This window comes from Pongo pygmaeus, chromosome 16, assembly GCF_028885625.2.
Source record: "Pongo pygmaeus isolate AG05252 chromosome 16, NHGRI_mPonPyg2-v2.0_pri, whole genome shotgun sequence".
Lineage (NCBI taxonomy): Eukaryota > Metazoa > Chordata > Mammalia > Primates > Hominidae > Pongo > Pongo pygmaeus.
In genome coordinates this window covers 86,499,185-86,513,277 of record NC_072389.2, presented here as the reverse complement: position 1 = coordinate 86,513,277, position 14,093 = coordinate 86,499,185, and the positions used below count along the sequence as shown (strand labels likewise).

General features: G+C 46.6%; 1 protein-coding gene and 1 long non-coding RNA gene across 7 annotated transcripts in view; one reads left to right on the top strand and one right to left on the bottom strand.

Moving 5' to 3' along the window:
• The window catches only part of ARNT2 (aryl hydrocarbon receptor nuclear translocator 2), a 203,047-nt gene that overhangs the window by 36,733 nt on the left and 152,221 nt on the right, over positions 1-14,093 (bottom strand). For all 6 annotated transcript variants that reach the window (XM_063652821.1, XM_054450823.2, XM_054450819.2 and 3 more), the window contains exons 10-12: positions 13,804-13,938; positions 11,434-11,508; positions 3,329-3,480 (exon numbers count right to left, since the gene is read on the bottom strand). In XM_063652821.1, the coding sequence (XP_063508891.1) occupies positions 3,329-3,480; positions 11,434-11,508; positions 13,804-13,938 (362 nt within the window). The remainder of the gene's footprint in view (positions 1-3,328; positions 3,481-11,433; positions 11,509-13,803; positions 13,939-14,093) is intronic.
• LOC129013977 (uncharacterized) lies at positions 3,624-11,965 on the top strand. The gene is made up of 3 exons (XR_008494091.1): positions 3,624-3,706; positions 6,404-6,515; positions 9,635-11,965. It is a non-coding gene; the product is annotated as an uncharacterized LOC129013977 (long non-coding RNA).

The following is a 14,093-nucleotide window of genomic DNA, read 5'->3' as shown; positions in this document are numbered from 1 at the left end:
TGGGAGGGGAGCTTTGGTGGGTTGGCCAGACAGGGATTCTCCAAGATCAGGAAGTCAGGTGCCTATGTGAAGGCCCAAGAAGGAGCCAACAAGGAGGATGAGACAAGAAGGGAGGGTCACGGGAGTCCAGGGACATGCAGGGAGATGAAGAAGGTGCAGGGTTTGGCCCTGGAAGGAGGAGGCTTTGCCCCTGCTAGACGCCAGAAATGGAGGAGAGGAGGGCATTGAGATAGATACACTCATGAACAGGAAGAGAATCACCAGGAGGGTCCTGGTGTCTCTGTTTGTTGGAAGGCAAGGCGATCTGCCCAGAGTTAGAGGAAGAAGGCAGGCAGGGCATTTAGGAGACCAAACATAATCTAGGGCTGCAGGCAAGAGCTGGCCCAAGAAACTGCCAAGTCGCTGCAAAGGTTGGCAGGGTTGCTGCTGCTAGTGCTGTTGACAATCTCAGTGATAGTTACTGCAGACCACATTTACCGGGGCCAACTCTGCCTGCTATCATAGTAGAGTGCTTCATATGCAGTAGCTCCATGCAAAATCTGCAGAAAAATTCTATGATTCTGGGCCAGTAGGTTCTGTCATTCTCCCCATTTTACAGATGAAGCAACTGAGGCTTAGAAAGAGTAGGTGACTTGCCCAGTCGGCAGCTGGAGTTGGAATCCAGGTCATCATCTAATTAAACTAAAGAGCTTCTGCACAGAAAAAACAAACACAACAACAACAAAACTATCAATAGAGTAAACAGACAATCTACAGAATGGGAGAAAATATTTGCCAACTATGCATTTGACAAAGAAATAATATCCAGAATCCACAAGGAATTTAAACAAATCAATGAGAAAAAAACAAACCCCATTAAAAAGTAGGCAAAGGACATGAACAAGATACTTCTCAAAAGAAGACACAGAAGCAGCCAACAAACAAATGAAAAAAATGCTCATCATCGCTAATCACCAGAGAAATGCAAATCAAAACCACAATGAGATACCATCTCACACCAGTTAGAATGGCTATTATTAAAAAGTCAAAAAAAAAAAAAAAAAACAGATGCTGGCGAGGTTGCAGAGAAAAGAGAATGCTCACACACTGATGATGGGAATGTAAATTAGTTCAGCCACTGTGGAAAGCAGTTTGGAGATTTCTCAAGGAGCTAAAAACAGAATTACCAGTCAACCCAGCAATCCCATTACTGCATTACTGCATATATACTCAAAGGAAAATAAATTGTTCTACCAAAAAGACACTTGGACTTGCAGGTTCATTGCAACACTATTCCTAATAACAAAGACAAGGAATAAACCCAGGTGCCCATCAACGGTGGGCTGAATAAAGAAAACGTGGGCTGGGCACGGTGGCTCACACCTGTAATCTCAGCACTTTGGGAGGCCAAAGCAGGCAGATTGCCTGAGTCCAGGAGTTTGAGACCAACCTGGGCAACATGGCAAAACCCTATCTCTGCTAAAAATACAAAAAATCAGCCAGGCGTGGTGGTGCATGCCTATAGTCCCAGCTACTCGGAAGGCTGAGGTGGGAGAATCACCTGAGCTCAGGAAGTCAAGGCTGCAATGAGCCCAGATAGTGCCACTGCACTCCAGCCTAGGTGACGGAGTGAGATTCTGTCTTAATAAAAAAAAAAAAGGAGAAGAAGAAGAAAAATATTTTGTGTACATAAATGACACAAAATATGCAGCCATTAAAAAGAACAAAACCACGTCCTTTGCAGCAACATGGATGCAGCTGGAACCCATTACCCTCAGTGAATGAATGCAGAATCAAAAAACAAAATACCGCGTGTTCTCACCTGTAAGTGGGACCTAAACATTGGGTACTCACAGACATAAAGGTGGGAACAATAGACACTGGGAGGACTACTAGAGAGGGAGGGTGGGAGGGAGGGAAGGGTTGAAAAATCACCTATTGGGAACTGTGTTCACCCTTTGGGTGATGGATTCAACTGAAGTCCAAGCCTCAGCATTATGCAATATATCCATGTAACAAACCTGCATATGTACCCCCGAATCTAAAATTAAAAAAAAAATCGGTCATTGGCCCTCTGAGGGGTCTCTCATGGGCTTGTCTGTCCAGCTCTGTGACTTCTGGCCCAGTAGCAAGGCAGACGCTGAGGACTCAGAGGGTAGTGTTGCCTGGAAAGAAGGTTACTTTGTGGGGCCCAGATGGGAACTCCCAAATCCAAGGGGCTCAGAGACGGCAACAGAGGGCAGAGCAATGCAAGTTCTGAGAGTGCCAGTAGGCTGTGGTGACCGCCTGGAGGCTTCAGAATCCCAGGGAGGCTACCGAGAAGGGATGTCAGCAGATGAGGAAGAAGAGGTGGTAGGGTTGGAAACAGGTCCCCCGACTGAGTGCTGAACTGGGGAAAATGATGGATGCTGGTGCCACTGACTATGATGGCGAGACATGGGGACAGTTCTCCGGATGCCAGCCTCGTCTCACACCCTTGCATGCTACAGTCCTCCCGATACACTGGCCATGGCTTCCACATGCTTGTGTTTGCTTGGACATCCTTTTGTCCAAATGTCTTTGTGTTGGTTCCTCGGCCTTGTATTTCCTTGAGATTAAATGCAGAGGAGGCACGACCTGTTCAAGGTCATGCTCACTGTGCTGGAAGTTTAACCAAGTGTCTGGCCTGTAGCTTGATGTCATTTAATCTTTACAGCAATCTTATGAGGGAGGTGAAGAGAGGAAGTGACTTGTTCAAGGACACACAGCCAGGAAGTGGTGTGGCCAAGGTCTGCTAACACGCATGGAACACGGGAGTGGTGATTCCAGCAGAGATCTTGGGATCCTTGGGCCCTGGGCAGGGAGGAATACTTCCGTGGCTGGGCAGCAGGGAAATCATGTGTCCTTGAGGTGCCTACACCCAGGCCACCTGTCCCATTCCCTAGAGCTGCCAAGAGGCTCAGCCTCACTTCCTCCACCCCCGGCTTCAGTAGGACCAAGAAACCAGGCACAAGCAGCTGCTGCAACAGAGAGCAACAAGGGGGAGCCCAGCAGAGCTCCAGTTGGCTGAGGCCCATGCTCAGGGGGAAGAAAAGAGGAGCAGAAACTGGAGCACCTTGCACCGAAGGGAAGGGAGTGTCATGATTATCACTCATTCTTTTGTTTCTCACAAATCAGGAGGGAAATGAGAAGGAGGAACATGGGACGGAGACAGTGATGGGGACCTACAGTCTCCTCTATTCTTAATCTTGCAGGGATTTCCAGCTGCAGGGAGAGCCGGCAGGGAGAAAGAACTCCAAATAAAATTGCCAGCTCTGGACCCAAGCAAGCGCATGTGGATTCCAGGAGAGGGAAATGGCAGTGTACATACTTGACATTGGTGTTGGTGCAGATGATGTACTCAATCTCATCAGAATAGGGATTCTGGAATGTGAAGCTGCTGGTGCGGATCAACATCCACTCCCGGTTCTTGGTGCGAAATCGATACATGACCGACAGGACTTGGCCTTTCAGCTTAACCACCTGAGAAAACATTTGGAGAAGGAAGTCAGCAGGAGGAAGGATGGTGCCAAACGGGAGGAGGGAGAGGCTGCAGGCAGTGGGGTTGCGGCGGGGGCCAGCAAGACCTCAGAATAGGGGCATTGTGGCTAAAAGCCAGTAAGAGGGGGAGAGCAGTTTTGCAAGGGGAACTCCTCCGCCTACCTTCTGGTGAAATGGGGTGCTGCATTTGGATCATTCTGTAACCACGGTATGAGAAAGCAACCGCTCAATGCCTGCTTTATAGCAGGACTTTTAATTTAGGTTTTACAAATGAGATCATGAAAACTCTGCAAGCCAGAGCGTTTTTCTTTTTGCCTCAGTTGCTAGGGTACCCTGGGTTTGGTGCTCTCCACTCACCCCCAGGTTATCTCACTCAGGTATGTAGCTACATTGTATTCATGGATTTATTTCTTGCTACCACAACATACAAGATGCTTAACCTCTGCTTAACGTTGTAAAATGGAGTCAATAGACTCTCTGATAGGAGACATAATGAAATGATCACTTTCTATGGATTATTTATTTATAAGTTTCTATGTATGACACTTTGATGTTGTAATATGATTTCAAATGTATTGCTTCAGAAATAGCCTCACAAGAGTTTGGTAAGATGAGTTTTATTATTTACAGCTGATAATACTGAGACTCAGAGAAATTAAATAAGTCATCCAAGATCAGACAACTTTGGTGGAAAAGCTGGGACAGGAAGCAAGATCTCACTTCCAAATCACAAGATTGTCCCTCTGGCTACACAGATCTCCCCTTTGTTCTATTGAAAATATGCTCCAGCCTGGCCAACATGGCAAAACCCCGTCTCTACTAAAAATACGAAAACCAGCCAGGCCCCATGCCTGTAATCCCAGCTACTTGGGAGGCTGAGGCATGAGAATCGCTTGAATCCAGGAGGCAGAGGTTACAGTGAGCAGACACTGTGTCACTGTACTCCAGCCTGGGTGACGGAGTGAGACTTTATCTCAAAAAAAAAAAAAAAAAAAAGGAAGAAGAATAAATAAAATATATAGCAGTGCCCCCTTATCCAAGGGGGCTACAATCCAAAACCCCCAGTGGATACCTGGAATTGTGAATAGTACCAAACCCTATAGATGCTATGCTGTTTCCTATATATACATACCTATGATAAAGTTTATAAATTAGAAACAGTAAGAGATTAACAGCAACTCATAATAAAATAGAACAATTGTACCAACATGCCAGCATCACTATTCTTGCACTTTGGGGCTATTATTAAGTAAATAAGGGCTACTTGAATGCAAGTCTTACGATACTGTTGATCTCATAACTGAGGTGGCTAAGAGACTACTGGGCAGGTAGCAAACATAGTGTGGATACACTGGCCAAAGGGAGGATTCACGTCCTAGGTTGGACAGAGTGGGAAGGCACAAGATTTCATCATGCTACTCTGAACAGCACACAATTTAAAACTGATGAATTATTTCTGGAATTTTCCATTTAATATTTTTGGACTGTGGTTGACCGCTGGTAACTGAAATTGTCAAAAGCAACACAGCAGATAAGGGGGACTGCTGTATACATTGTATGCACACACAGCAAACCAGACACGGAAATACACACGCATATGTGCAGAAGGTAGCATTCGGGTGTGGTTCTCATGGTCGAGGCACAAATGGAAGAAGGGATATAAATGACTGGTGGGGCTAGGCCTGGGTGTGATTACACCCCTGGCACAAAATACAGCTAGCAGAAGTTCTCCCCTCTACAGGCATGTGCAGACCCCGGATCAGGGCTGGTAAATCTCTGGGCCATGGCAGTCGGGTTTGCTGACTGAGAGACCACAACGTGACCATAGATTAGAATGGGGACTTGGTCCCTGTGATCAGGGAAGGTCTGACTCACCCATTCCTCACACCCGCCACACTTGTGGTCTATTCTTCGGTGGTGTCTGTCATCTTGGCCAGACTGCATGCAGCATGGGGACAGGGACGTCTTGGTCACCTGTGTCTACCCCATCTCTATCCTCAAACCCTGCAAACAGCAGGCTCTCAGAGCACACTTCCCGCAGGGACTCAATGGTATGCTGGCCCCACGGCTGGGGCTGGCCATTCCCCCTCCGCACTGTCCCTAGGGGAAGCCAGACAAGATCTGAGCCTGCGGATGTCAGATAAGGCTCCCTGGTGGGAAATCCCTGAGTGATAAATAAACCAAACCAAGAGCTCTGGGAGGGTGGGAGGCTATCCCTGACACCACAGGGGAGGAGGCTGAGCTGTGGAGTAAGTAAGTCCGGGCACCTCTGTGGCCCCAACAGCAACCTGGCTGTTTCCCCATGGAGCTGGAGGTCAAGGCCATGTGCCTCTCAGGTCAGCATCCAAGGGGGACTTCTCTGTGTCTGCACCAAAAACAGGGGACATAGGGAGTCATTGTGCACGTTTTGAAACCCACATCTTCTGCACTCTGAGGAAGCACAGGAAGGGCGGTCCTTTTTTTTTGTTTGTTTCTTCTAACTAGAATGCCCGAGATAGTGTGAAATTTGTTAGCTTCATGCAACTAGCACACAGAAGGCACCACCTTAGGAGCTGGGGAAGGGGAAGCTCAGCCTTAGGAGCTGTGGAAAGGGAACAGAACAAGGGAGCGGGCAGTTCTGCACCCTCCTGGGTCCAAGTTATAGGCTAAGCACCTTCGACATGTTAGCTCAAGCAGTCCTCACAACAGCATTTTGTGAACCTGGAAACTGAGCCTCAAAGGAGTTGAATATGTTGCCTAAAGCCTTATGACCTTAAGCCTAGATCTACCTGGCCCCAAAGCCCTTTCCATAAATCCCTACTGCCAATGCACATTCTCTCTCCCCAAAGAGCCTCTCAGCCAGCAGGTGAAGGATCAATGTGTAGATAACTGTAACCCAGAGAGAGTATGCTCGCTGCCACTACAGAAACACAAGATGAAATGCCATGGGGTTACCAGGAGGGCAAGGACAGATGACCTGCAGTCAGGATCTGAAGACAGCTCCTGGAGGGAAATGGGGTTTGGAACTCAGTTGGAAGGTGGGTAAAGTGTTGGCAAGTGAAGATGTGTGGGGAGGGCTCTCCTGGCAGAAGGCACAGCAATGGGCAAATGTTGGGAGGCTGGGAAACCTGAGATGTGATGGGGGATTGGCTATGCATGGTGCAGGTAACATGGTCCAGGCCCTCAGACCAGGGTGATGCACATGGCTGTGCTTCACCCAGGTGCAATGCAGTAGATGGCCAAGGCCAAGCATAAAACCCGACTTAGCCTGGCTCTTCATGAAAACAGCCCCCTTCATCATCTTCATCATCATGGAAGGTGCCTGAGCAGAAAGGAGACGGGGGAGATGGGAGCCTGCTTTCACTTTCACAGAGTTCAGCTCTTTTTGACTTATAGGTAAACTGTGCCCAGAGAGGGAATCCAAGAGCAGAGGCAAGTCTCCCGGTTCCTGGCTGGCTCCCTGTCACCCCCTCAACTCAAATTCATCACAAACAATCAAGTTCTAAGGGCCTCCTGTCCGGGCTATTGAAGTGCTTTTGTTTAAATCCAGAGTTCAAGAGCTGGCTCTTAGCTGACGTAGCCACCTCCCTGCTTCTGCAAGAAGTCACTTCCCTTTATCAACATTTGACCCCCACCTCGGCTGTCAGTGGCCGGAGACCAAAGAACACAAGCACGGGGCCGAGGTGCGGTGTGCTCCAGGATGTCCCTGTGGCTGCTTGGCCGCTGCCCACTGTGCCCTGTGGCCGGGGCTGGGGCTGGGGCTGGGGCTGGGACTGCCGGCATTGCTGTCTTGGCCTCCCATCCCGCTGGAGGAATGTGGTGGCTGCTCACAGAGTGAGAGTTACTTAAGCTGGATATCAGGGTGGGATCAGATGTTAAATTCCTTCTTTGTCTTTTCAAAACCAACCGGGTTCTGACAGCGTCAGCAGTCTGAAGCCTTGGATGTGCTGTTGCATGGAGAGGCCTATGTGTGGGGTGTGGTGTTGTGACTGAATGCATTGGAGGGAGACAGGCCTGGGCTCTGTAACCTGGGGCAGGCAACTGCACCTCCCAGTGTCTACTGTGAAAAAAATGGGGAAGACAACACTTACTGTGTAGGTTTGAGGATTACATAAGATAATGAAATGGGTCTGGCCAGTTACTGGGCACAGAATGGAGGCCCCCACCACTGTTAAAACTCCATGTCCATTAACCCACAAAAATGAAGCCCACCCAGCCCAACCCTGACTGCTAAACGATGCAAAGTTTATCATAATTTCCACATAGTTAGCAAACATATGGCACAAAAACGCATCCCCTTACAATGCTTAACCATTCCAATTTCACATTTTTCCAAAATGAAAGTCAGTTGCTATGGGTTTCGATCCATTTAGATTGCTTTGTTGAGAGCCACCCTTGTACAGGGCTCCGCACTCAGTAGTGAAGATGAGGATCAAATGCACAGATGAAGGCCAGGCATGGTAGCTCATGCCTGTAATCCTAGCACTTTGGGAGGCCGAGGCAGGCGGATCACTTGGGGTCAGGAGTTTGAGACCAGCCTGGCCAACATGGTGAAACCCCGTCTGCACTAAAAATACAAAAATTAGCCAGGCGTGATGGCATAGGCCTGTAATCCCAGCTACTCGGGAGGCTGAGGCATGAGAATCACTTGAACCTGGAAGGTGGAGGTTGCAGTGAGCCGAGATTGTGCCACTGCACTCCAGCCTGGGCAACAGAGTAAGACCCCGTCTCAAAAAAATAAAAATAAAAAAAAAAAAAAGCACAGATGTAATGAAGTCTGCCCACAGCGAGGTCAGGTTCTGGTAAGGAAGACAGAAAAACAACCCCCAAACAAGCCAATGAACAAATAAATAGTTGCTATGAAGGAAAACAAGGGACTTAGAAGGAGGCTGGGGTGACTTTCTTAGCTAGGGTGACCACTGAGGGCATCCCTGAGACAACATGAGTGGAAAGCTGAAGGATAAGATGTCAGTAATGTGAAGAGTGAAGGAAAGGCATTCCCTCAGGGGAACAGCATGTGCAAAGGCCCTGAGGTTGGGAAAAGCATGTTCAAGGAACAAAAAGAAGGCCAGCGTGACTCAAGAGTAGTGTCCACATGAGGATGAGACAGGGCCAGGTATACAGACAGCATGAAGCTATGATAAGGAGCTTGGATTTGATTCTAAATGCCCTGTTGGCAGGTTTTAAGTAAAGATGTGGCAAAACCTAATTTATGTCTTCTGAATGGCTTGGAGTAGAGTAAGAGTAAAAGCAGAGAGACCAGCAAGGAAATGACTGAAATGGTCAGAATGGGAGATGGGGTGACCTGGTTCGGGGGGTAGGAAAGAAGAGAGAGAGGAGGGGCTGAATGTGTGGAGTGGGACTGAGGGAAGAGCTAAGGATGTTTCTTGGTTTCTAGCCTGGGCAAACAGGTGGATGGTGATGAGAGGAGGACTGGGGGCTGGGAAAGGAGATTCAGGCATTCTGCATTTGAGGGCTGTGGGGCATTCATGTGACGGTGTGGAGTAGCAGCCGGTTGTTACATAGGTAAACTCATGTCCCAGGGGTTTGTTGTGCAGATTATTTCATCACCCAGGTGTTAAGCCCAGTACCCAATAGTTATATTTTCTGCTCCTCTCCCTCCTCCCACTGTCCACCCTCAAGTAGACCCCAGTGGGCTACCACCCCAGTGGTGTCTAAGCAAGTGTGGAGCAGGAGGGACAGTCTGGGCTGGAGTCATCCTATGGGTAGGGTTATCCAGGGAGACATCACAGGGAGGAGAGAAGGCAGCCAAGGGGAGATCCCTGGGGAATCATCCATCATGGCTTGTAGAAGAAGGCAGAAGAGGAGAAACCGGCAGAGGAGGCCAGACGTAGGAAGAAAGCCAGGACTGGCTGATGTTCTGAAAGGAATGAGCAGAGTGTGCAGGGAGGAGCAGGGGTTAAGAGTTCTATCCACATACGTGGCATAAATTTGGAGTCCTGTGTCAATTTGTGCAAACAGCAATGCCTTCAATAGGAAGGCTTGGCGGTCAGAGAGGCCCACTCTTAGATACTTGTAAGGCAGAATGTCAGGCACATGTTTTCTCAGAGGCATGACAAACTATTATTCCCTCTTGAAAAGTAACTCAAGGGCCTCTTTCCTTGAATAGAACACTACCTGCTCTATTCTTTCCTAGGGCTGAAGCAAGATGTGAGAGCCCTGTGGAGAGAGGAGGTGTGTTCTCTCTCTCACCTCAGCTGAATCTGGGCTCAGGAAGCTGCGACTCCTCCATGTGAATCCTGGTTCTCTCATTCATCACTTGTGTGGCGGGAAGCTGCTTTTAGGTCACCAAGCCTCACTACACTCACCTGTAACATGAAGATGATGATGCCTACCTCCTCCGACTACTGTGCAGATTTAATAGTGCATGGGACAAGGCTTCCCATATGTTTGGCACACAGTAGGTGCTTGGTACACAGCAGCTAACAGTCACGATGTGCATGACACTGTTACTCGGGTGGCTACCCTCTCGGGCTCCCGGGTCATCCTAAATCCCTCTCTCTCCTCACCATGTCTATCCAAAGCATCAGCACTCATCAAACAACTGTCTCCTCAAGTTGCCCCCTATTTCAAATTCCCACTGCTCCTGTCCATATTCTGGCCACATCACCTCTTACTTGGACAATTTTAAAGCCTCTTGTCTTTGTTTCCAGTTATTTCCTCCATCTGTCTCTTCTGCATACCTGGGCTACTAAAGTGGTTTTTCAAAACACTGCTCTGCCTAAAATCCTCAAAGTCATCCTCACTTACCTTTATTTTTATTTTATTTATTTATTTATTTATTTGAGACAGAGTCTTGCTCGTTTCCCAGGCTGGAGTCCAATGGCACGATCTTGGCTCACTGTAACCTCTGCCTCCTGGGTTCAGGCGATTCTCTTGCCTCAGCCTCCAGAGTAGCTGGGATTACAGGCGCCCACCCCCACACCCGGCTAATTTTTGTATTTTTAGTAGAGACAGGGTTTCACCATGTTGGCCAGGCTGGTCTCGAACTCCTGACCTCATGATCCACCCGCCTCGGCCTCCCAAAGTGCTGGGATTACAGGCGTGAGCCACAACGCCTGGCATCTTACCTTTTTATTGAGTGAGTGAGTGAGTGAGTGAGTGAGTGAGTGAGACAGAGTCTCACTCTGCCGCCCAGACTGAAGTGCAGTGGTGCAATCTTCGCTCACTGCAACCTCTACCTCCCAGGTTGAAGCTATTCCCCTGCCTAAGCCTCCCAATTAGCTGGGACTACAGGTGCATGCCACCATGCCTGGCTAGTTTTTGTATTTTTAGTAGAGGTTTTGCCACATTGGCCAGGCTGGTCTCAAACTCCTGGCCTCAAGTGATCTGCCCACCTTGGCCTCCCAAAGTGCTGGGATTACAGGCATGAGCCACCACACCTGGCCCTCACTTACCTTTAAATGACTGAGGAGAGAATCTATGTTCTTTAGCATGGGTTAAGAGGCCTTTCATAACTTGGCTGTACCAGGCTTATTTATCACCCCTGCCCACCTCCCCCAAGTCAGCCAGTGTCACTCCAGCCACTAGGAACTGCTTAGGATTCTCCCTTTTGCATCTCTAGGGCTGCCCCTTCAGTCTAGAATGTTCACTCATTTATTCTATGCTCATCCTTTAAGACCCATCCCAGTTGTTCTCTCCCCCGGAACAATTCCTGCCTCTTCCCCATGCAGTTAACCTCTCCAGCCTCTGTGCTCTGCAATCTTTTTCTTCATGACCCTTTGGAGTTCTTCTCCTATTACATAGCACTTACTTACTGATGTGTGTCTGTCTTCCCTACTAGACTGTGAGTGACTTCCTAGCAGGGGCCCTGAGTGAGGCCATAGGTAGGACCTCGCAGCCTGCCTGGCACATAGTAGGACTAATGTCCTGCCAGCCACATCCACAGGTGCCCAGACTATGCATCAGCTTTAAGCAGGCACCGGCAGTATGTACCTGCTGGAAGCTCTCACGCAGATGGCTTTGATCCTCAGGGTGGCAGAACTCCAAAATGTCCTTTCCCAGAAGATCCTAAATAAAAGAGATAAGCTTTAATAATCCCAGATCCATTTGTAATTATTTGTATACTCACTGTGATACAACAGTGTTCATTTCCATCTCCTTTAACTCATCTCCTTTAGCCTGTCCTACCCCAGATTTTTTGAAAAAGTGAATGCAAAATGTCCCTGGGAGCCATCAGAGAACTGGCTTCTTGGTATTCACTCTAAGTTCTTCTGGCATGCTCAATATCCATTTCTAATTTTGCTAAGGCACTACATCAGTAGCTTCAGAATGCAATTTTATTTTTGTTTGTCTTGGAGAGGCAAACTGCAATAAACATATTTTAATAACATGAAAAGAAAGCAAAATGATAGCCTGAGGACAGATGTGTTGCTTATGAAAACTGGAATTGTTTAAATGTGGAAATTGTAGCTCTCCTGTGGCTGAAAAAAATGAGGTTATCATAAAATAACTGTACTTCTTAAAAGCCTGTTTACTATCTATTTATCATCATTAGTCTATGCTACATTCAAAGGACATAGCATTAGCCCAAAACAAAAGTGTGTTTCACAATGAAACTGATCAGAATAAGATAAACTGTTAACAGATAACTTCAAAAGTGTTGTTGTAAAGTGGTCCAGTTAAAAGTGTATTTTTAAAAATTTATTTTATGTTTTTTGTTTTTTGAGATGGAGTTTCACTCTTGTCCCCCAGGCTGGAGTGCAATGGCACGATCTCAGCTCACTGCAACCTCTGCCTCCTGGGTTCAAGCAATTCTCCTGCTTCAGCCTCCCGAGTAGCTGAGATTACAAGCACCTGCCACCATGCCCAGCTAATTTTTGTATTTTCAGTAGAGACAGGGTTTCACCATGTTGGTCAGGCTGGTCTCTAACTCCTGACCTCAAGTGATCCACCTGCCTCGGCCCCCCAAAGTGCCAGAATTACAGGCATGAGCCACCATGCCTGGCCAGGAAGTGTCTTAAACAGCAAAAGATTTAAACTAACTCATAGATTGCAATCCAAATCAGCAAACGGTCTAAGTGAATGCTGACACTGGCAATGGAGGGGAAGTCCTATCTGCGTGCCAAGGAGCAACTGGATGCCCCTGGGAGATGCCACTAGATAAGTGGGTCTGGCTGCCATCAGAGGTTGGGGTGAATTTGGAAATAAATCAATTTCTCCCTTTATTTCATCCAAGAATCTCGAGGTTTATATGAATCTAGAGATGCAGAATTATATGCAGGGTCCTAATAGATCTAGTTTGAACTGCTTCTAGTCCTAAAATACACATGTCATTAAAATACTCATATCTACATATCCCAAACTTTGTTCCTCAGAATAAATATTTTTTCTCTTATAAAAAAGCTTTTTATTTTTAAACAAATTTAAATCTACAGAAAAGTTGATAGTACAATAAACTGCTATATATCCTTTATGTATATTCAATAATTATCAATATGTTGTCACATCTGCATTTTTTTCTTCATATATGTGTATATATTCATACATATGCATGTACATACTTAATATACTTAATTTCTTACTGAACCATTTGAAATTGAGTTGTGGACATCATGACACTTCTCAAAGTATTTTAGCATGTATCTCATAAGAATGAGATTATCTTAAAAAACGACAATGTGCTATCATGTGCTATACTAAACCTAAGAAAATCAATAATTATTCAATGACATCACCCAATATTCTGTACATATTAACATTTCAATTGTCTCCTAAATGTCTTTTCTATCAATATGTCTTGAGGCCCAGGACACAATTAAGGCCCTTATGTGGCATATTATTATTTTATCTCTTTGGTCTATTTTAATCTGGGACAACTATTCCTGCCTTTTTGTTTCTCATGACATTGACTTTTCAAAAAAGAGTCTAGAACACAGACCTAAAGACGTGCCACCTATACAAAAAAAGGTTTCCAAATGCACTTGAGAAACAAGAGGTTAGGCAAAATTAGGTAGGCATCTTTTTACCAGGCTTTGCAGAGTCTTCCACATTAATGAGCTTTGTAATGAATATTAATAGGAGAGCCCCTTTTAATAGAACATCTTAACTCCAGTTTGTGAAAAATCAACTAGAGAAACATAACAGTGAGGGCAAAGAAGAAAGAGTCCATGTTAAGTGGCACAAGTGTTTACAACGTCTTTTCTTGCCTTGGAAGGATATCTATCGTTCTATCCAGGCAGGGTATATGGGTCTTTACAGTGTTTCTCCACATGGCCATTGTGTTGTATCTGAAATGAGGTCAGAATGTTTTAAAAACAATTAAATCTCTAGTCAATTGCCATGAGTTCAAAACTATCTACTCACCTGGGGTTGGTAGCCAATCACACTGATACATCTTGGATCCACAAACGTGATGATTCCATCGGAGTTATGCCGGGATAAGAACTCTGTGGGCACTGACATCCCATTCATGTCCATGCATACAGGAGAGCTGGTCACCTGGGATGGGGAAAATCCACAGTTGAGGTGGTGTTGACAGAGACGAGATGGAGATGGTGACAGAGATGAGAAGAATAATCCACGTGCATTTCACTTCAAAGATTTTTCCATGTCATTTAGTACAATGACCCTAAAGTGTTCAAATATCTATCCCT